The sequence below is a fragment of the Calonectris borealis genome, chromosome Z, assembly GCF_964195595.1.
Source record: "Calonectris borealis chromosome Z, bCalBor7.hap1.2, whole genome shotgun sequence".
Lineage (NCBI taxonomy): Eukaryota > Metazoa > Chordata > Aves > Procellariiformes > Procellariidae > Calonectris > Calonectris borealis.
In genome coordinates this window covers 15,913,247-15,936,184 of record NC_134352.1, presented here as the reverse complement: position 1 = coordinate 15,936,184, position 22,938 = coordinate 15,913,247, and the positions used below count along the sequence as shown (strand labels likewise).

The 22,938-nt window shown below is 45.0% G+C and overlaps 2 protein-coding genes across 2 annotated transcripts in view; one reads left to right on the top strand and one right to left on the bottom strand.

The window, feature by feature from the left end:
• Positions 1–387: 387 nt before the first annotated feature.
• On the top strand, positions 388–1,529 carry LOC142075759 (actin-like protein 7A). Its single transcript, XM_075137586.1, has one exon. The coding sequence runs from the start codon at positions 432–434 to the stop codon at positions 1,527–1,529; it is 1,098 nt and encodes a 365-aa protein (XP_074993687.1). The 5' UTR covers positions 388–431.
• A 2,477-nt stretch (positions 1,530–4,006) lies between these two features.
• ELP1 (elongator acetyltransferase complex subunit 1) overlaps positions 4,007–22,938 on the bottom strand; it is a 31,938-nt gene continuing 13,006 nt past the window's right edge. Inside the window, 24 exon segments of the mRNA XM_075137583.1 lie at positions 4,007–4,154; positions 5,081–5,159; positions 6,201–6,355; positions 6,750–6,877; positions 8,021–8,132; positions 8,807–8,920; positions 9,741–9,801; positions 9,921–9,983; positions 10,476–10,537; positions 11,894–12,095; positions 13,284–13,381; positions 13,849–13,972; positions 14,820–14,968; positions 16,128–16,213; positions 17,334–17,474; positions 18,375–18,454; positions 18,718–18,796; positions 19,425–19,498; positions 20,216–20,331; positions 20,996–21,101; positions 21,203–21,256; positions 22,082–22,185; positions 22,688–22,772; positions 22,774–22,795. Coding sequence (XP_074993684.1) covers positions 4,087–4,154; positions 5,081–5,159; positions 6,201–6,355; positions 6,750–6,877; positions 8,021–8,132; positions 8,807–8,920; positions 9,741–9,801; positions 9,921–9,983; positions 10,476–10,537; positions 11,894–12,095; positions 13,284–13,381; positions 13,849–13,972; positions 14,820–14,968; positions 16,128–16,213; positions 17,334–17,474; positions 18,375–18,454; positions 18,718–18,796; positions 19,425–19,498; positions 20,216–20,331; positions 20,996–21,101; positions 21,203–21,256; positions 22,082–22,185; positions 22,688–22,772; positions 22,774–22,795 — 2,362 coding nt within the window. The 3' untranslated portion in view covers positions 4,007–4,086.

The window sequence follows — 22,938 nt, the reverse complement described above, 5'->3', positions numbered from 1 at the left end:
TTATGCCCCACGGCCCGTCACATCTGGGTGGGTGTCATGTTTTTTATTTCCTCTCAGAGCAGGTCAAAGTGAAGCACAAACACCTGCGATCCATCTATACAGGAATGGTGTACAGTGTCTAAGTCACGATTGTCACACGCTTGCATGCAGATCACCGGTTTCTGAGTTGGTAAGCCTATATATGATGTCATAAGTAAGAGGCATCAGTAGAACCACTGCCACCAGGGCTCCAGGCGCGTGTCTGCTGCTTGCGCTGACCCCAGGTGGAGTGGTGGCAGGGCGATGCTACTGAGAAGCATGTCCAGCACTCGCTCCGTGAAGTCACAGCTGTACAGGAAAGCTCTGCAAGATTGGCAGCAGCGCACGCAAGCTGTTTGAAGCCCATAAGGGACAGCCACGTATCCGTGACCAAAGGTAGCCTCAAGGCCACGATGGAAACTAAAGCAGTAGTCGTAGACATTGGCACAGGTTACTTCAAGTGTGGCTTTGCAGGGGACTCACAGCCTTCCTACATTGTTTCATCTACGGTTGGTAAGCCCGTACAGGAGACTGGGAGCAATCCAAAAGAAACCTTTGTTGGAAAAGAGCTTCAGAATAGCAGCGTACCCTTAACACCCAGCCCCATAAGACATGGCATAGTGGTGGACTGGAACTGTGTCCAAGACAATTTGGAGTATATTTTCCAGACGGAGATGAAGATTCAGCCAGAGTACCATGCTGTTCTGGTGTCAGTGCCTCCTCTGTGTTCCATCACTGACAAGGAGAGATACGCTGAGATGATGTTTGAAGGATTTCACATGCCTGCTGTCCACATTGCCTACCAGTCCCATTTATCCATGTACTCTTACGGAAAAACCTCAGCTCTTGTGGTGGAAAGTGGCCATGGCGCCTCGCACGTGGTTCCCATCTATGAAGGTTATGTTATACGTAGCATCACTGGGAGAGTAGATTATGCCGGTTTGGACATCACGCATTTTCTCATGAAGTTACTAAATGAGTCTGGCAATGTCTTCACAGAACACCAGCTAAACATTGTACAAGATATCAAAGAAAAGTGTTGTTACACTTCTCCGGACCTGACACATGACTTGAGGTTGCCCGTTCAGAAACAACGAATGGATTACGAGCTGCCAGATGGACGCCTCATCACTGTAGGCAAGGAGAGATTCCTTTGTGCTGAAGCGCTCTTCAAACCAGCCCTACTTGGCTCACAGCAGCCAGGGCTTTTGCAGCTGACACTCACCTGTCTCCAGAAGTGTGATGCTGACATCAACAAAAAAATGGTGAGGAATATCCTGCTGTGCGGGGGCAGCACTATGATGGAGGGCTTTGCCGACCGCTTCCAGATGGAACTGGCCAGGATGTGCCCCAGTGACAACCTCATCACAGCCGCGGCCCCTCAAAGACAGTTTTCTGTCTGGATTGGTGGGTCTATTCTGGCCTCACTCCGCTCTTTCCAGGAGCTCTGGGTTTACAGGAGTGAGTATGAAGAACATGGTCCTTCCTGCATTTTTAAGAAGTGCTTCTGAGGAAGACACTGGGTGCCTTAGAAAGACCAGTGTTGACAAAGGGTACATGAATCAATTCAAGAGTGCCTCCCTTCCGCCCTTTGCTGTAATTAAGAGATTTCTGCTGGAGCGGTATTATTTTAGTGATATCGTGTGCCTCAAAGAGTTTTTTTTCTTTTGTATTTTGTATTTAATTTTTATTTATTTATTTAATGAAGCTACACAGCAGACAGGTGACAAACTTCTACTCTTAACGAGAAAATCAGGCTTCCATACAGCCACGTTTGCTCAGAAATTGGAACATTTCTTAAGCTAACTCCATACTTCTGCACTAATGGCAGATTAGTGGTAATTCCTGGTAACTGCATCTGGTGTAAGAGCCTCCACAGAACTCAGAAGAGCAAATTCAATGTGTCTGTAAAGACAGCAGCTAAGGCAGAATATATTTCAAGATGACATGCATCACTAGGAAAGCAAAAGAGCATCCCAGCAAAAATCAAGGGAAGCAGACTTGCGGTGCTGCTGAAAAGCAGCTCAGGTGCAGCAGCTACAGACGTAGGAAGCAGGAGGCAGGACATCCCCCCTGCAGGCTCTCGGACACTAGGTGCTGCTTCCAGCTCTACCACTCCTTAGTCAAAGTTCATTCGGGGGGGGAGAGGGCTATGGGAAGACAATGGAGTTCAGTGATGAATTACCATACGAATGATTTAGAAGACTGGTCTTCCACCTGGATGGCAGATTTAAAGTGATTTTGCCTTGATGGGAGAACAGGAAAACGTGTCTAAGATCAGGGGATCTTCAGCTTTGACCATTGCCAAGATGGAAAAGCAGAAGAACCCATATACATGCATTAAAGAAACTGCTGTGTTTAGGCACAAGCATGGCAGTAGTTTTACCTTTTCTTGGGTTCTTTGAAGAGGGAATCTCTTTCTAGACAATAGATTAGGCTGCACAAGACCTCAGCATTTCCTGGCATCAGGTTTAGGAATCTCAGGAATCAGCAGGGCCAGTGTCACACTTCAGTTGCAGGGCCAGAGCCCTCCATAACCTGGAGAGGACCGCCAGATTACCTCATCACCCCTTTCTCAAATCTGAAGGATGGCTTCTGTACTTCATCTTGGACTATGTTCTGCTACCATTTTGAAGACCCAGATGCAGTAAAACATTCCTACCCTGTGCAGCTTTTCACGTGTTTTACCATCTCAAGGCTTTACTCTTGGAGAATCTCTTTCCAGTGTAGTCACAATACTTGACAACAGGCTTAAGTCATCCCGACGCCACCCAGAATAGGCCACGTAACTCCGAACAGCTGGAAATAAGACCACTCCAATGCTTCATGCAACACTGACAAAGGATTGTTTTACCACTCCACTCCAACAAGCCCAAGCCAGCATAGCACATGCATGCAAGCCCACATGGCCATCCCAATATGATGGCGTTCTCGCACCACAAAAACAAAGATCTGCAGCACGAGCCACATGCTAGTGCCGTGCCCTAAGAACACAGCCCATTGCTGTGTCATTAGATACCTCCAACAGACAGGAAGTGCCTTGTTCGTGCTGGCGTTTTTCCACAGCACCTAACTGAAATGTCTTGCAGTGGACACAGCAGCTGCCAGGCCAAAACTGACTGAGGGAAAGGGGGGCTGCTACCACTGAAAGGGTTTCCAGCCTCGCCTGCAGAGCTTGTTGCCTTCCTCTGCTCCCAGCACTGCTGCTGTTACTTCTTGAGTCAGATCGCAGAAGTATTCTGGGGTAAAACCTAATTCTCAGGCACGAGGTTAGATCAGTTTCCAGCTGAAACAGTTCTGCAATAGCGCACAGCACCATCAGGGTACAGCTGCTGATCTGTCAGTGCCATACAGCAGCATTAGCTGATCTTTAAACTCAGATAATTAGGGTAGTATTACCCAGCAATGTGTGATACTGACAGCCCCACCCCCCTCTTTCCCCCACTTTTATTCATGTTTTCCTCTACCCAAGACCTCCCTGGTGCGAATGGGCACGCTTTCAGGACAGTAATGGCTGTTGGCACTGCAGGGTTCACTCTGATGTAACAGCAATTCTGATGAAAATCTGGTATTATCAACATCCAGCTTCAACAGAGAAAACAACTCATTTGTTTAGCAACTACAACAATTTGTTATTGATAGACTTACTGGTGAGATCTCTAAACCAGGCTGAACAGTTTAAAATGTGACCTGTCATCATGGCAGGTACCATCCACGGGAGGGAGTGACGGCAGAGAAAATAGCCCATCCAACACTGGTGGGGTTGCTTCATCCAGAAGGGAGGGAACAGTGGTGGCAGATATTGGATTCAACCAGCAGCATTCAGAGTTGCACACCCTGTTATTCCCCAACCTCACAAACCACCTCTGCTAACGGGCTGTCCCCGTTAGCATGATGCCATACAGGTCACAGTCACAGCTGCATCAGGTGGAGGGACCCTTCATTTGCACAGCCCTAAGAACAGTGTATCAGAAACGCCAGGACAACAATGGTTTCTGTAAAGATATAATGAAATTACATGAAAAGTTACAGTTCAGAGTCCACTGGGATTCCTTGGCTGATTCCTAGTTACTGGAGAAGATGCAGTTTCCATTGTAGATTTTTATTGAGTTTTGGTGGAATAAGTAATTCTGCATCTGAAAGGCAAACAGGACAAGTGTCAGAACAGAGGGTAACGGCAATATGGTTTCTTCAGGAGCTGTCAACTACTTAGTTTACTTTTCTTTACATCAAAGGACACTGAGAAATCTCTGACACATAGCACTTCCCTTTAGTGACTGTCCACCAGCCTGCATGGAAGAGTGCCCCAGCAAATCAAGTCCCCTCTCCATTAAGTGTTATCGTTCAGAACAAGGAGGCAACAATCAATGGCAGAAAGCAGAACTCCCTTCATTCGCCACTGGGACATCATGCAGCCAGCTGGCTCTGTTAAATGTGAACAAGAGGCATAAGGTTTTCTCTGGAGCCAGCCCTGGCAAGTGGCAACAGGCAGGTAGCGTTAGAGGTGTATTAGAGTATTTCTCCAGGCAATTCCAGGACTAGTAGGGGAAGAGATTGTAGGACTAGTGGGGAAGAGGGAAGACAGAGGGGAGATGGGACCAGCCCTTGCTAGGCCTCTAAGTCCTAAGTTTGTATTAGCTGCAAGGACTTCAAGATGGCAAAGCACCACGACAGACTGTAGCCTGGCCTGGTCAAGAGCCTGGCATGGCTGCCAAAGCAACAGAAAAATTCAGTGGGTAAGTTACAAGCAGAATTATCTAACACATTCCCTAAGAAATCAGACTTCCAATTCCCTCACAACAGACAGACACTAAACACGCCGGAAGCCAGGAGCACGATTCAGACAGTAGTTTTAGCACAGAACTTCAGAGCAAATAAAACCTTATTAAGATGGCTGCTCACTTGCCACAAGGCAGGAGGGTACACCATGAATAAAAGCAAGGAACTTCTACAACTGAATAAATGCTACAGCTATTGGCAGGTAGCAATGCTTGGACAGCCTCAAAGCCCACTGACCTCACTGACATTTCACACCCATATCTAACTCCAAGACTCAACTAACCTTGTACAACGGGAGTCATCATCCTCTTCTGCTGATAGGCAGCCATGATGCTGTTTGCAGTTGAATTGGGTCCCAGGACCTGTATGAAGAAGCAATACCCATGTTCCAACCTTGCACAAAGCAAGGCTAAGAGCAGGGATACCTACAAAGAAAACTCTGCTGTTAGTCTCCAAAAGCAGAAGCATCTGCCTGCAGGAGACCTCAAAGTACAAAGTGACCAGAAACGTGCGATCAAAACCCAGTAATGTCTCAGAAAAGTTAACACAGAGGCAGAAAGAGAGAACGGTTTTCAGACAGGTTCTCAGGACACAGAACCCTTATCCCACCACCTACTTTTTCACAGCATTGTAAGTGTCATGACTTGGCAGGACCACTTTCCTGCCAGTGAATATTACAGTTCCAGCAATATTTAAAGTTCATTTGAGAGTCTCAGCTCCCTGTCACATACAACAGTTTTAATCTGTCCTTAGAGTCCTGCTAATCAGTAGTTAGGGAGAATATACTGGAGAATATCTTGTGTTCACCACGAACGCTCAGAAACTACTTATTAGAAATAGACTTTTACTTTGAAGGGAACTAAGTGCAGTCCTCGTGATTTCCTTATTTTGCATTTAGCTGAAGCTTAGAAGCCTGACATAACCCTTCTTTTTGCAATATACTCTTCATGATATACTGGTTCAGACTAAATTGACGAGTCTGGTAGTTTTTCACTTCACAACACTGGGTCGGACAACCACTATTCCAGTACATAAAAGCTATGCTAACATTTCTACCATCAGGTCTGTAAAAGAAAACAGTGTTCCTATGTTCTACAAATTGCTTAAGATAGAGCTTACGAAAAGAAGTCACCACTAGGACAAGGTAACACAAGCCTTATGAGACCTCATCACGTCCAGCGTGGCATTCAGTGCAAGGGACACAGCAGGCTACACCTTTGTACACATCTACAGTGTACTGACTTGGCAGGTACTGCACAGAATATCTATTTGACCTCTACAGAAAAAAAGCAGATCTGGAAAGCCAGGGAAGGATTCTGGACTCTTTGCTGGAGAATGCAAAATACTACTAAATACTTGGTATTGTATAGCAGGTGTGATGGGTATTGCAGATGAGCACAGACCGGGTTGACAGAGCTCTGCTGCAGGTCTGGAGTCCAGATTTCTGGAATCGAGGTCTCCATCAACTGCAAAACCTCTTCCAGGATTTGCTGCAGTGCCCCAGCTTGCTCATCATAACCAAACAGCACGAGCTGCCGCAGAAGGATGTGTATGTCTCCTGCAGGAGGGAACAGAAGCACAAACAATAGCAATTAACATAGGTATGCTAAATAAATTTCTCTGGTACCAGGGCATAGGAAGGGGAGCAGCAAATCAGAATTGGTTCTGTTCTACCCAGCCCCTAAAGTGCCCAAGTACAAATGTGTCACAAATCTGTCATGGCACTGACAAGGCCTTACTTCTCTGCTCCCAAACTTCAAATGTGGAGAGCTCACATTATTACGTGTTCTTCCAGGCACAGAGGCAAATGAACTAAATCAAAGTCCAACACAGACGGTCTTAGGGATCGGGCAGCTTCTCTCCCCAGCATAGCCATTAAGAAGAAGAAGGAGCATGCTGCCTCAGCTGTCCTCACAAGCTGCGGAGTGGATTAAGATCATCAAGTGTCCTACCCTTCACAGTCTCAACAGCACGAACAGTTTCTCCCAGGACTTCCAGAAGGGCCACATCTTCAAAAGGACTCCCCTCCTTCAAGCTGTATCTCTTGCGCTCAGCCTTGCGCCGGTTCTTTGAGGATCGCCTGAAAAGGAGGATGCTTAATTATAGTGTGCACAACAGGATTAGCTGTAATAGCTAAGTCTGAAGGAACATCAACAGTGTGCACGAAACTTCTTACTCAAGTCCTTACCCTCTCCCACGAGAGCGGCCTGGATGTAAACTTATGTATCTTTGTGTCAATGTTTTCACTGCTACTCAACCAATATCCTTTGAGGTCTGAAACACAAGCCAGTAGTTGGGCTGTTTCTCTACCACAAAAAGGACTGCTCCAGCAAGATTAAAGCATTGCTCTAAGCACAAAGTAGGGTAAATTGTTTGGCAGTAGTCACTACCAGGCAAAGCTGAGCTCCACTTAAAACAATTTGGTGCCAGGGTCTGTGCTTGCCTGCGCACATTTTCATTTCTATTATCTCCACAAGTTGTGCACTAATACAGCTCAGCTCCTGCCTGTTATCACAGGAAAGCAACTTCTAATCATAGGCCAGTACTAGTTGCATAATGTCCCCAAATGATCAGCACACTCTGACACAGTTATGCTGAATACTAAGATTGAATTCTCTTCTCTTTTCATCTGGGCCACAGAAAACACCCTAAAAAGTCCACACTTTTCCCACAACTGTATTTTTCCACATTTCGGCTAGGAAATTCGGAAGCGGTCCCACAGACTACACCGGCGTCTAACACACCCCACCCCACACTACAGCTCACATTCTTAAGAGCACTCAAAAGCAACACAGACGCTTACTGTGGGAAGACATTGGTATGAGATTTAATAGCAGCCCCCACCCATCAAGTGCAAAACCTAGGACAAAGAGCACAAGCCATGCGCGCAAGCTGTTTGTTTGAGGAGCTCTGCCCATATTCTGTGTCAAGCTTCCTACAGCCAGCTATTCTGGCAACATGCCCGACACCCACAGAGCCAGCTCCTGCCCAGAGTCTGTGTTCACAGCTCCTCTACTGGGCACTCAGCTCCTGCTGCGCTAGTAGCTTCTGGCATTTTCTGTCTCCCTCCCAGTAAGAGTTAAAAAAACCACGAAATGCCTGTAATTAAAGCAGCTTCAAGGCACGCACAGCTGCGAGGAGGAGCATGCCAAGCATGAGCAAGCTGCCCTCCCAAATGCTGATGCCAGGGCAGCCACTACCTAATATGGAGGCAGATACCTACGCTGATATTCTTGAATTGCTGTGTGAATATTTGCTGTTCATGTCGCTGGCTGTCACAACACTGCTGGTTTCAGAGAAAAGATCCAATTCTGGGCAATTCGGCATTTCATAATCTGCAAAACATGTTAACAACTGCCACAGTATGGAAAAAGGTCAGTTATTCCAAGCTTTCTCTCTGGGTGATCTACATAGCTTGTTGGAGAAACAGCTTGGGCAGATTCATGCTACCTGCTGGCATTTCAGAATCTTATGGCTCTCAACCCCACACACCCAGCACGTGAGAAGAAACAGCAACTGGGAGAAAAACACTGCTCCTCTGCCCTGGTGGGGATTGTGATATTAAACAGCACAATCAGAGGGATGACAATCTCAGTGCAGCAAATCTGGACCAGGACAAAGCATTCTGCTTTCAGAAAACTTCCCTGAGCCTGTGTGAGCTGCCTAGTAGGTACTCAGCACAAAGGACATGCTGAGCACTGTCTGACCCAGCCAAGCTGACACTGTGGAGACAATGTTGTGTCACTCTGAAGAGCTTTCAGGTGCATTTTGATCCCATGAAAGCTGTGAGACAGACAGCACTGAAAATAAAGCTGTCTTTACAGAATGAGCAAGGTCAAACAATCACAGTCCACGTATGGTGTGAGGAGGGGGTGAGAAGAATGCTGTTCTACTGTTGTAGATACCACTGCAGCTAGAAGAGAGCACAGTTCCACCACGGCAAATGGAAACCACAAAGATAATCACAGTTACTTATGCAGGAGAAAGTCATATGCATTTCAATACCAACCCTGCAGGCTCTCACAAGCCTTCTCCTTCAGTTCTCGGACGACTTGCAGGCGATTCTTATGGCGAAGAAATGCTGTTTTCTGAGAATCTAGGAAGATCAGCTGACTTTTCTGAGCTGCTCAATAAGAAAATCAGAACATGAACATTTGTGCAAGAGAACCAGAAAAGCATTTTTTACACAAGAAGGAGCACAGTTGGAAGGAGCACAGTCCTTCAACAAGCTCAGAAGTCAGGTGCAAAGCATACAAAAGGACTAAGTGGAAGGAAATTCAAAGCTTATAATACAGGAGCCCACCAACCAAGATGCACCTGGATGCGGCGAGAATTAACCTGCCAGACAAGCGTTTTCTAGAACAAGAGTCTGTTTCTGACACAGGAAGAGCAGAAAACTCTGTGGCCAAATCTCTTGTCATTAATTAAGTTCGAATTAAAGAAAAAAATTCCTCAACTCATAAAGCCTACTGCCCATAGCATAAAAAGGAAAAACAACCAATAGTAACGGAACCATCCTTCCTGGATGGAAAGGAGAATACAGCTATCAAATCATATTTTTCGAAAACTACTCATAAAAGCTTATAGGATAGCCAGCCATTTTCTTAGTCCATAGCCCTGCTGCCACATGTGCTCTGGAACAAGGACTGTCCTGCTTGTTCATGGACATGCGGACACAGACCCCTTTGCAGTTTGTGACTGTGAGGTCTGGAAAAGCTCAAAAGGAGCTTGACTAAGCTAAAAAGAGCGCATGACACTGCAGGGCTTCAAGCTGCATTGACCAGAGCCAAATGCAGCTAACTGGGCAGCATCAGTTAGGCAGAATCAAAGCATCCTTCCACATAGCTTCCAGTACGGGAGTGCTGTGACTTCCCACAGACCCAGTAAAGACCTTCTTCAGCCTCTATAGCACAGAGAAGTCTCAGATTCTTGCACAGATTCACCTTCCAGAATAGCAGGTTTGAAGTTGGTCTCCAAGATATCCAGTCTACCATACTTGTGAATCTGGATCAGGGAAAGGAAACAAGGTATTATGGTAAGGATCTAACCCAGATCCCCTCCCTCTGTTCTTGCACTCTAAAGCAATATTTTCACTCTGGTTCTTGTGCTCTGAAATGTCTTACCAGTCTTAAAGCCTCTTCCCACAGAGCCCCTTCTAAGAGCAGGAGAACAGCCTCTTCATAGTCCTAGAAGGAAAGAGCAACCATGCACTGCTACTTATGCTAGTAACACATATTCATGTATTCAGATGCACATTTCTATGCAGCAGTATCACAGTCAGGACAGGAAAACATTATTGTGCCAGGTACTCTGAAGTGCTGATGTAAAAAAAAAACCAAACTATGTTACTTCTCCCACGCTGAGGGGACATCCCTCTGGAACTCTGTCTTCCTTACTCCAGCCCTCAAGCTTCAGCTCTCTGAGACAAAAGCTGTTCACAGCAAAGCAGAGGCAGCTTCATGAGTGGAAAAACTCAGGGACACAGCATTCATCCCCACCCTGCTCACTGCCTCTCCTGGACCTGCTGTGCCCTCCCCCAGAGAGCCCATGGCACAGGCTGTTTTGCCGTCAGCATGCATGGAGTCACATGTGGCCCAGGAGAATAGAGAAAACACAGACGGCGTATTTCTCTGACAGAGGATATTACTGGGGCACAAACTGGAGGATGATTACATTACCTGAGTGTACTGCTCCAGGAGTACGGCTGCCTCTGCATGCTTTCTCTGTTCAAGTAGTTTTCCTACAAGAAAAGGTGGAGTTCAGTTTTTCAGAAGCAGCTGGATTTTGTGCCACAAAACTACAAAGTAGAGGAAAATCCCACTCACTGAGGCACCTTCTACCTGCTCCCACACTTACTCAATCTGCCACGTAAAAAGAAGGGCTGCCTGATGCTAAGAATTCATTAATTTGCAACATCATCAGCCAGTTGCTTGTGAAATTGCTGGTGCACGTCCCTCAAGGCCAGCTGGAGTTTTTCCTCCACTCTGAGACAGAAATAGGGAAGAAAGAGTCTCTTAAGTGGAGGGGGCCAGGATGTAAAAAGGAAACCTCTCTTGCAAGCTTCAGTGTTTCACAGCTTTGCTATCTGCAGGGAGCACTTTGCTGCCTGCTCTCTGTGGTATGGACAGCAACCATCAAGCTTGTGGGATTCAGGGCTTCTAGACCCTTAGATGAAATGTAAGAGAGCAAGTGATACACCAGGAAAAAAAAAGAAATTACCCAAACAAAGCAATCTCATCCAAGACAGCTTGTGTCTGCTTATTTCACTAAATTACAGTTGTGATTTAAGAGGGGCACCAGAAAAAGTATTAAAAGCAAGACACAAAGGATCCAAATCGCATGACAGAAAAAGAAAATACAGGAATATCCAACTCTGGAAGACTACACCCCCAGGAGCCATATTGCCACTGCATAAGTGGGCCCTTCATAAACTCTGCCTCTGAGTAAGGCAGAAGTCAGGATAATGCTCCATTTCTCCTGCTGAAATGTATGCCAGGTCCACAACACATCTCATGCATGCAGTCTGCTATGTCCTAAGGAGCACAAATTCTGAGACCAGCTACCTTTTTTTCCTGCAGTAGGATGGCACATAGCTTTACATGTACCAGTTGGTCCTAGCTGCTAGCAGGCTTTAATGAGAAAACATGAAGACGCACCTCTGAATTATCCAATAGTCTTTAAAGTCTGTGACTAGGCACAATACTTATGTCAATGATGTCTAGAGGCCTCAGTCATGTCAGACACTTCAAAGTACCTCCAAGCCCTGAGGTTAAGGAGCCAATTTGGAATAGCAGTTCAGCAACCGGTTCCAAGGAAAAAGTGCAAGAAGCAGTCAGCACGGGGCAGCCAAAGCCACAGCTAGCTTGGCAACTCCTGGGTGCCCACCAACTCAGCTCCAAGATCTTTTGGTTCCTTTGAGAAACAAAGGTACTGTGCAATCACACAAACCCTTGGGAAACATGGGATCTTTGTTCTCCCTTTAAGAAGAACGCTGCTGACGACTGAGGTTTTCACTAAATTTTAGGAAAAATCAAAATGAACCAAAAATAACAGCAGCCAGTTTTGCTCTGCACACTTCCATCTCCTCAAGGCCTACCTGCCATGCTCCGTGCCAGGCTGGACAGCTTATCCTTTGTGTAACCAAGCCGTGACGCCATGCACAGGGCTTGCTGCCAGCTGCCACTGTTCTGAAAAGCATCAAGTGCTTTTGCAAAGATGCCAGCACGAGCAAATATCAATGCAGCCTGTTCATATAGCTGCTTCTGAATCAAGTACTCCCCATACGCATCACTGATATCCTGCAAGAAAGGGACAAAAGAGAAATAAGAAATCAGCTGTAGAGTCAGTAGCAGTCCTGCATTAGTAAAAATTAAGTGCCCATCAACAAAAGCCTATTTCCCCCTTCCCCAAGGAACTTCCAGGCACAATGTTCCTACCCCATTTCGAACTTTGTATCAAGCCAAGGGCTGATGATTAGCACATGGAGACATTTCACAGAGCTAAAGCAAGAGACACAGGGAGGTACCTAACTCGCCAAGGCAAAGGCCCCTTCTTTCCAACTCACATGAACAGTTTTTGTTAGAATGTCTCCCTGAACCAACTTACTCCAGGAGTCAAACACTGGCACAAAGGAGGATGCAAGCCCTGCAAGTCTAGAGGGACAGGCTGCTATGAATCAGTATCCTGAGCTTCACTATGCTATTCAAAGCTCACAATCTCCATCAAAAAGGGGTGGTGGATTTGACTGGAAGAATACAGAGGGAATAACAAAATGAGCCAGAGTCAGGAACAGACCTCTCTCATGAGGAAAGAGTCCTTTCTGCTTTCACTGTGTTGCAAACAGAGTGAGTTTCTGTATTTCCCCTCTTACTTCTTCATCTACTTCTTTTACAAAGGCTTGCGTGTTTTGTATTTACAATATCTAAGTTAAATTACATTAAATGCATTCATTTACATTTTACCTCAGCCTTGAGCAAACTAAAGTTCTTCAGTAATACTGAAACCAACAAGGGACACTACATGCTAGGAAACAGCACATCTGCAAGTGCCCCAAGCTCTCTACTACTCTTCAGAATAGTTTAAGGATAATGAAGTGTCCCCACACAACCTGCAAGTGCCAGACAGAAAGCTGGTATCACAAAGGTCAAGATAGGAAGGAAAGTCTTTCTGTGGTAACAGGAGTTCTCCAGCACACCACAAGACAATGCAGCAGAAACTGGACTCCCAGGTGCTTTCCTGGTCATGGGATCAAAGAAATAACGGCCACTCCTTCGATGACCAGACCTCGCAGGGTCAGTGCTGAGAGTCATTCCAGCTATTATCTTAGAGGAGGGTCTCAGACAACACGTGAATAGCAATGACCTGTAGAACTTGAATGCAAGCAGCTGCCGTCTCATTCCTGCCCTCACTCAAGGTGCCGAAGATGTGCAACTGTGTGCGTGAGAGAATAAAAAGCTTGCATGCTGCACTGTCATGTGCTTACACACCTTGTACTCCTGAGTGCTAGAGGGGTACAGCTTCAAGGCTTCACAATACTGATTCTGATCCTTCACCAAGTTCAGAAATTCAGAGAAGTGTTCAGGACCTGCAGAAATAATTTATTTTTTGTAGCAATAAAAGAGAAAGCACATGGCTCTCATGGCTCCCAGCCAGTCTGGGTTCACTGCATTAAGAAGCAACTAGAGGTGCTTGGGTGGAAGAGCACAAAAGCACCTATTCTACTACTGTAAAATCAAGGTGTTCACTTCCTTGAGGTTTGCTCCACTTTTGCCAGCAGTACTAACTGGGGACAAGTCACGTTCAACAGGAACAAAACAAGACTTATGCTTCATGATCACAGAGCAGTAAACATTCTCACTCCTTTCTCACTGCACCAAGCTACACTACAAAAAACATGTAGCAGAAGTAAGTTAACCATGCACTACCAGGAGGGAAGATAACCTTGTGCAATCCTTCTCCTTCTTCAGCTATTTCCCCCCAAAGGCTCTCCAAAATGGAAATGTTCCTCTGCAGAATTTCTGCTTGGAGACACTGCATCTACAGGACACCTACCACATTTGCTGAGATGCCCAAGAGCTTTTGTGTATCTCTTCAAGTGTCTGTCTATTGTATATCGCTGATAATTGGTTTCCATTTTCCGGAGGGTATTTAAGAAGGGCAAGTATTCTTTTGGGTCCTGTAAAGAATAATAAAAACTGCAGCTGAGCTAATCTGGTAAGATCCTTATTTGCCCACATATTCACCAACAGACAGTACCATATTTGAAATTGTACAATAATACACTAAAAAGGCTTTTTTTTTTTTAAAATGTAAGCCATCTTAAAGAATCAATTCTGTATATATACTCTTGACAGGAATGACTAACTTAAATTACCAGGCTCCCATAGACTTCAGCAGTATCTAAAGGCTGGTAACATTTAAAATTCAAGCCTATTTATCATATCAAATATTGTTTTCTATTAGCTATTATCATGTATAAATTTGCATTTGTAAAGCTGATAATTTCCCCCACAGTAAAGGTCATAAAACCTGTTAACAGGAATAGGGTGTTTTAACTGACAGATAGCAGGCTCTGCTATAACATTAGGAAACTCTGAAGACCCTGATGAGCATTCCATTCAGAGATTTCAAATTAAACCTGCTGGAAGACACACACTATTATCGTGGCCACCACCAAATAAGCAAGAATCAAGAGAGTACAAAACTGGGAATGTAAGGCATGCAGTCACAACACTTCAGACCACAGTCCCTCCCTTCTCCAGAGCTACTTTGCCGTGCTGCTCTACAAGAGCCCTATTTCACCTTGAGCAAGTTTCCAAAGCTGTGCTCAAGAAGTACTAAGGGGTGCAGAGACATGCCACCTTCCCAGCATCATCCCAAGCACACACAGGACTTCTGAGCAACTGGAATCCTGCCTGGGTAGAGAGCTATGACTATCAAAACATGTGGGCTGATCCGCAGACTACAAAGAACCTTTGGGAAAGCAGAAAAATAGTTCCCTGGCTGGAACTATAAGCCAAGACCTTTTGAGATTTTTCTGCCACCATGATGACTAAATCGAAGTCGTACGTCCCCAAGGAATAATCATACAATTCATTGACATCCACAAGGAAAAGCAGGTACTTCAGTGCTTCTTCTGCACTCACAGCTTTGACATCTGGAGTAATGTTTTCTGTAACAAGATAAAGAAGCATATGATCAGTTACACCACCAGCAGTGGAACCCCGCTCTGAGGGAGGCATGCATTATCAAACACAGCCTTGACATCAGATAGGGACCTTCAAACTAACGGCTAGTTCTGTCTTGCAGGAGGGGTTACTTTGCCTTTCCTGGGCAACTTCAAGGACCAGCCCAAGCATAGTAACTTGTTAAGTGTGCAACAGCGTTGTGGTTTAACACTAGCCAGCAACTAAACACCACACAGCCGCTCGCTCACCCCTTCCCCCGCCCCCTCCCCTTCCAGTGGGATGGGGGAGAGAATCGGGACGGCACAAGTAGGAAAACTCATGGACTGAGATAAAAACAGTTTAATAATTGAAATAAAACAAAGTAGAACAGTAATAATAACAATGATAACAACAACAGTAATAGGATATCCAAAGCAGGTGATGCACAATGCAACTGCTCACCACCCGCAAACTGACACATCGTCAGTTTCCCCAACTCCAAACCCTGCCCCCCCCCCCCAGTTTTTATACTGAGCATGATTTCACACGGTATGGAATACCCCATTGGCCAGCTGGGTCAACCTCACCGGCTATGCTTCCCCTGCCAGCTTCCCACGCACCTGGCAGAGCATGGGAGGCTGAAAAGTCCCCGGTGCATGCACCACCCAGCAACAATCAAAACATCAACGGGTCATCAACACTTCTCTCATACCAAACCCAAAAGACAGCACCCCCAGCAGCCATCAGAAAGAAAGTTAACTCTATCCCAGCCGAAACCAGGACAAACAGTGACAGGTCAGAAGTATCAGCACAGAATAAAAGCGAAGTTTGCCAGTTTGAGATACCAGGACCCAGAATGGGAACCTCCTATTATTCCATGCTGGAAGAACCAGAGTTCTGACTGGAAAGAGAAAACAGCTCCAACTCTGGGCTATCTGCTGACATACCTAGATAAAAGGATGAGCTGAGGGCACATACAGCAGCGTATCTTAGCTGATATGCTGCTGTTTCATTAACGCACAGCTACTTTCAGGCATACTTCTGTTTTCTGGTTTCTGTTTTCTGAACAACCACCTTAAAATAATTTTCAGGGTGAACCACGCTAACAACAAAAGCTCCTGCAAACCACCCATTTTCAAAACTTTTGAGTTCCTCATACAATACCTCGAAGATCATGAACCTTCTGGAGAGCAATTTCCAGTTCTGGAGGACTTTTCTTTACGTGTGCTGTCAGTATTGATAGGCAGTATCTGAAGAAAACAGAAGCAGTAAATGAAAAAACTAGAAGGCAGAAACACTGCTTATTCCTATTTTAGCACAGTTTGTCCAAGTTCTAGTTTACATTTTAGTAAAAAACCAACCAACCAAACTACTCAGGTATTTCAATCTTTTTAAAGAAAGGCAGGAAAAATTGGAAGAGGACAGAATATACTAGAAAGGTTTTTCTACTCAGCCTGTCTCCTCAAACATGTCACAAGACTGGAAGTGTGTTTTGAGTAGAATGAGCTTCCTTACCATGCCAGCCAGCATCATGGAGAGAAAACACCTCTCTCTGAAAGCTCAGATAGCTGGACACAGTTTTCCAAATAAAATTTGGCATGAAAATGGTCTTTTTTATAAAAGGAAAGCTTTCTAGGAGGTTATTTCCACTTTCATACTTTTCACATGTACTAGTTCAAAATAGCTTTCCCAGCTAAGAGGATGCTTTGTTTTCTGAAACCATTTGCTGAAAAGTGTCTAAGTTTTCAGGGTTCAGCAGCAACCGACCATCTGTTGCTCCTCTATCCACTGTTTCACATATAAACTGCTAATGGTTTAACACTGCTTCACTAACGACTGTTATTATCCTATTTTCCCACCCTTTATCCTTGTCTGGTGTTGATTCATCCAAGGAGGATGGTTATCAAAAAGGTAATCATTCAGAAATATGCAGCTGAAGATTTACAAAAGTAATACAGTCTCAAATGGAACAGCTGAGATCTTTCCGAAAGGCCAGCTGCTTCAAAAAGCCAGCATCTCCCTGAGATGACAATCTTGCTCATGTCTCACAGCCTGTTCCTCAATTGAGTGTATTTCTTAAGCCTTTATAAGCAACCTGCATCTATTACTTTAATTCTTGTAGTTAAAAGTTGTTCTGCTATCTGTGGAATTATTAGATGTTGTGGTTTTCAGGACAGCATCCTCAGCAGATGGAAGGTGAAGAGAAGGCAGAAACACTGCTCACATGGCTACGTAAGTTTTGTGGAGCACAGGCTCACCTCAGAGGATCTGAAGCAAAATAACTGATGTTAAGGACAGCTTCGCTTTCTGCAAATGCCTTACTAGAAAGCTCTCTAATGGTTCTTTCACCTACAATAAGAAAATGCTCACTTTTGAGGGTCAATGTGTTCCATGGCAACTCTCATGACATCACATATGAGGTTTACTTTTTTCTGATCAGGATGCTGGGGTGGTTGAGCGTGACTGCTACCATTCAGAGATGGGTACATACCCTTTGTGAAATCTTCCTCTCTAAATAAAAACAGATACCATGAATACCAGCACGGTCCATCACATAGCCCAGTACAAAGACAGTAACATTAAGAAACACAAATGCACGCAGAAAATAACTACTCAACAAAATAGCTCATATGTCATTCAGTACTGACATGCAACCTGCCACACTACCAAAAAACTCTCCAATATCTCTCATCCATCCCAATTGATTCTCAGCCAAGAGAGGCATTGAAGAAAACTGGTCAGAACAACTACTTTAGTTACACAAAAAATCAGAAGGCAAGATTTTCAAGATACAGCTGTCTTCTGCTAAATCCACTATAGGGATGCTGAGCATGGAGCACTTCTGAAAATTAAGCCATTTACTTTTATTTCTAGACAAAGATTTAAGGTCAGGTCAAAACTGAAATAAAACAGAACAGCTAAGTGGTAGCTCCAGCTCCTAAATAATTATTTACTTCAGCAAGCTTGAGAAGTCCTGAAGCTACCAATGCCCTAAAGTCTCTTGTCACTCAACCTTTGAGAAAGAAGTCAGGGAACCTTATTTGGGAATCTAAGCAAGTATCTTGGCCTCAGGCTTCAGATAAGCAGTGCTGTCTTGCTCCTCTTCATGAGGGAACAAAACTTTCTCTGTTCACTTTACCCCTGTACAGCAAAGCAGAAGACAAGTCAAAGCAGTCAGATGATGTACTAATCCCTTGCTGGAAAAATCTAATGGCTGCCTGAAAGCTGGAATTCCCAACAAGACACACTAACTGTCCCTGAAACTATTGAGCTTACTCAAGTCTTTATGACCCAACATGCAAGATTTTTGAATGACTCCTTGCACTCACATTGAAGAGCTGCCAATATTTTGACACAATAATGTACCACCACTGATTACATGCATGCTTCCATTTGCAGAATTATACTCACTTCAGTTCTGTGAAAAACAAATTGATACAGTTCACAGAATCTATCTGCCTGATAAAGGTTTCTGCGTTTTCCAGAAATACCTGAAATGAACAAGAATATTACTTTTGTTACTCTGAACAAGTACATTAAGTACAAGAACAAATTCAAAGACCTTCTCTGAATGTACAAGATGAAGGACATGCTAAATCTGATCTGCCTGCATGAGGACACGGCAGTACAGAGCAGCCATCTCTGCTGAAAGCAGAACTGACAGCACCACCTACTCTTTTGAGTCCACTGTTCAATGTGGGATTCCAGGCTAGATGAATATGGAAAACAACACAACAGAACTGGGCATACTTGCCTTGGGATTGTGGTCATAGAGAAGATTGAGGTTGATTCGCAGCTTCCTCATACACTGAAATGCTTCCCTGAACATAAGCCTGAAGGAATGAGTCAAGTGGGATAGTTTACATAGTGGATAGGTGCAATATCTGCAAATAAAGGCAACTGACTAGAGGTAAGCACAGAACCCCTGGGAAGGGAATAGCCTAGGCAATAAGCCACGTAGATTGCCTTCCAGAAAAAATGTGCAAGGTCAATCTTGTTCATTGCCAGCCTCTGCAGTGGGACAGACCAGCACGCCAGGCTGAGGAAGCAATAGACGCCTTGCATTATTTTTTTCCTTTCTTAGAACAGCGAACTACATTTTAATCTAATGGACCAAATTCTGTTTCAGAAAACTTCAACTAAGCAAATAAAACATGCAAAACAGCAAGCTTTGTCATGAAGTGATTGAGATGACTGGAGAATGGAGCAGACGAAGATCTCTCCCACCCGCACAGTCTCAGCACACATATAAGCCCTTCAGTGGTGAAGTGAGAGACACCTGGGACTGCTGAAAGCTGGACTTCTAGCTGGTAGCCCCAGAAACAGTTTCATTCCCACTAATGAAGTCAATTCCTTTGAGTTTAGCCTCCCTCCCTTCTCCAGCACAACAAACCCAGGCCAGCCAGCCTCTAACAGCTCAGACTGGGGGAGGGAAGACCAGAATACATCAGTGCAATTTACCTGTCTAGCCACTTTCGAATCTGGGCGAGAACCAGAGCTCGGTGGTGAACAGTCTCCAGATTTCCTCTTGGCATCTATAACACAAGATCCACACAATTATTTATTTGTAGTTACTCTGCCTATATTGAAGGCAAAGCGAGGACTGGCCAATTTTCTAGGCCGGTCTGCTACTTGCAGGTGCATGGGCCTGTTTGTTCACTTCAAAGGACATACTTTTCCACAGTCGTTGAAATTGCATCTCAAATTCTCAGCTCAGAAACATTTATTCCTCAGGAGGCTGGACTCCACTCAACCGGGCAAGACCCAAAGCAACGTGATCAAGCTTTCAGGTTAGCCCTGCTTTGAGGAGGATGTTGGGCTACAACACCTCCAGAGGTGCCTTTCCAATGACATCCTTCTCCATTCTGTGAACCTCTGCTGGTTCTGAAGAGTGAGCTCAGCACTTCAGACAAACTTAGTGCCAAGGCTAATGGAGGGCTGCTAGCAAATACAGCAAGTACTAAAGAGGTGAGTCTGAGATTCACCGTGAGAGGCTACAATATGTAGCACTACGCTACCTCAGCCATTAGGAATTTCAATAGCCCTTCCCTGTTCTGTACATACCCAGCTGCCTGTGCTGAACCTAACTCCCATAGGCATGCTCAAAATCCCTCCCCATCCAGCCAGGCAGCTGGAGATTTGTGAGATGCTGTGCTGCAGCAGCACAGGGCAGCACCTTTGTAGCACTGCACGCGTTGTTTGCGGGTTGGCAAGCTGCCCACTGAAACGGCAGACACGGGCAGAGCACTGACCTGCAGCACAACCTTTGTGTCCTGGGGCACAACGGTGATGATACGCGAACCTCGCTCCACCTTGCGCAGGGTCTCACTGTTGGGGGCAGCAGCACTGCTCAGGCCAGCCTGAAGGGCTGAAGACAGCATATTTGTCAGCACACATGGCACACCGCAGCACAGTGCCCCAGTCAGGCTTTCCTGTGTGGCCCTACAAGGTCGTACTGGACCAACTGAGTCAACAACACACCAGTGATCTTCAACGGTTCCAGATAAGAACAGTGCTAAGCACTGCTGTACACAAAGTAGAGATTATGTCCTCTGTACAACAGGATCACAAAGCTCAATAGATCAGATCAGAAGAGCACTGAAAGATGTAAAGGACCAGTAAATTGTCATCCTGCCTTTCCCAGGGTCCTCATACCTCTCATAGCCAAATGCCACCAGAAACTCTTTCTACTGGGATCCCTTCTCTACCACACCCCCTCAAATAGCACACACCCCTTCCTTTTTCTGGATATGGAGGGGAGGGAGAGAATGCAGCACTAAGCTGTTGACAACAGTGAAGGGACAACTACAGGACAAATCCTGCTCCCTGGCAGAAGCATGTGATGTACAGTCAGTTCCCTGTGCTCCTTGCTCTGACAGATCTTTGAGAGCGGTTCTTTTCCTCCGACTCTTAAGCAGTTGCTCTGAGTGACCCAAATACAACAGGTTTGGATGTGAAAAATGGAGACATCTTGTGGTTCCAAGACAATGGCCATGAGCTGCCAGTAGCAGGCAGCCAGAGTTGGCATTTACCTTTCACTGATATGTTCTTCAAGCAGAAGCATTGACACGTGTGGGAGTTGGTTGTCACCAACAAAAACTCATTGTATGTTGCAAATGAGGTGATGTTGGAAGCGACCTGTAGAAAAATCATGAAGTTTATCACTGTATAGAGCGGAACAGTAAATTTGCCTTTGGCAGAGAAAAAGGGAATGCAATGAGGGGCAAAAACTTTGGTACCTCAGTATCATTAACAAAAAACCGGCATCGATCTGTGAGGCCCAAGATCACCTCCTGTAAATAAAAAGGATGAAAAGTATAAGCTATCAGTGTCACAACCTCCAGTGTTTCACAACACTGACTAGCACTGGATTGAAGTACCTTACAATTAGATACTGAGTACCTCATGTGAATTACTTAGAGAAGCTGGACAGGAAGTCAAGCAACCTCTATACCAGGAGGGCTTACTTAAGTGTCTTTAAATATTTCTGGCTGGAAACCCAGCTTGGTCTACGCTGTAACAGAAACTGCACAGTAACAAAATAAAAGCAGAAACCACGCCAGATAATTTAGTTTTTTATTCAGCAGCATTTGGTCCAAAGTACCAGAGGAAAAGCACTAGTACAGAGCAAAGCAAAGCAACCCCATACAGCATTCACCTGGATGCACGCTGAAGGAAAGAAACCCTGAAAATAGCTAGTCGTTCCTTAAGCTGTTGTAACTATCAAGAAACCATTACCAATAGGAAACACCAGTAGTAGGAGATCTGCAGTAACTCAATGCAGCCATATTTGCTAATAGGATAAGCTCAGATAAAACAGAGCAAAATGCTGTTTTCAAAAAGAGCAGGGCAGTGACTGCTGGAAACTTTAAATCTGAAATTTCTCATTCTTCAATGACACTACTCATTGTATTCATAGAATGGGGAGATTGGGTGTTAACTGCAAGCCATCAGAAATGCTCTAGAAGACAAAAAAATATATGCTCTTAGCTCAGCACAGGGCCTTATGAAGAACGCCATTAAGAAGTATCATTACACCCTGGGCAGACGATCATGGTGCACATTTGACACAGAGAACAACTAAGTAGCGAATTTAATCTGCTTGCAGTCTTACTTACTTCACCATTGATCCTCGTGATAGAAGTCTGCACACAAGGGTAGGGAAACTGAACAGCAGAGCCATTGCTAGTCCGCCAGGGTTCAAGGACAGGAGTAGAAGCCTCTAAAGAGCAAAGAAGATCAAACTGTTTTCCAGCCAATCACAGATTCAAACATTACAACCACATGACATGTATCTCAGGAAAACTAGAGCTGGGAATAAGCTACAGTATCTGACAGAGAGGAGGAATGCTGACACAAAAGTCCAGGACACAGCAGACAAGAAGGTGGTAACTTCTAGGAGCTCAGCAGCACCTTTATTCCACTGTGGAATGAGAGAGAAGTGCCAAGGACGTGGCAGTCAGTCAGCACTTCTGAAATCACTAAACTAGTCATCTTCCTTTCAAATCATAAAGTCTGAACTATCATTCACAACAACATTAACTGCTTTCTGATACAAATCACTAATTTTGGCACATTTCTGGGAGCAGAGGGAGCACGAAAGGCAGGACCAACTACCAGCAAGAGTCACTCATGTCCCTGAAAGTCAAATCATCTCATTAAACGTTTGAGAAATCTGTAATAACTACACCTCAGACCAGGTACTTTAATAGGGCCCAGCTTACCCCAGAAGTATTTCAAGATCTGTCTATGAGCCAGCTGCAGAGCTACAGTTTTGGTCACTGGGCTGCAGCACAGGCTGATCACTTCCTCCATCTACAGGCACAGACAACCTGCAGCAAGACACACAAGACACAGAACATCAGTCATAAGAGATACATTTAACACCTAGATCGTGCATTTCTTGTGGCCTTCCTTGATGGAAGGGTGCCCATTTCCAGCACGGACAGATACCTTGTTCATGTAAGGATCTTCT

Coding starts and splice junctions, on each gene's coding strand:
- LOC142075759 (XM_075137586.1), top strand. CDS start 432: ATGGAAACTAAAGCAGTAGTCGTAGACATTGGCACAGGTTACTTCAAG.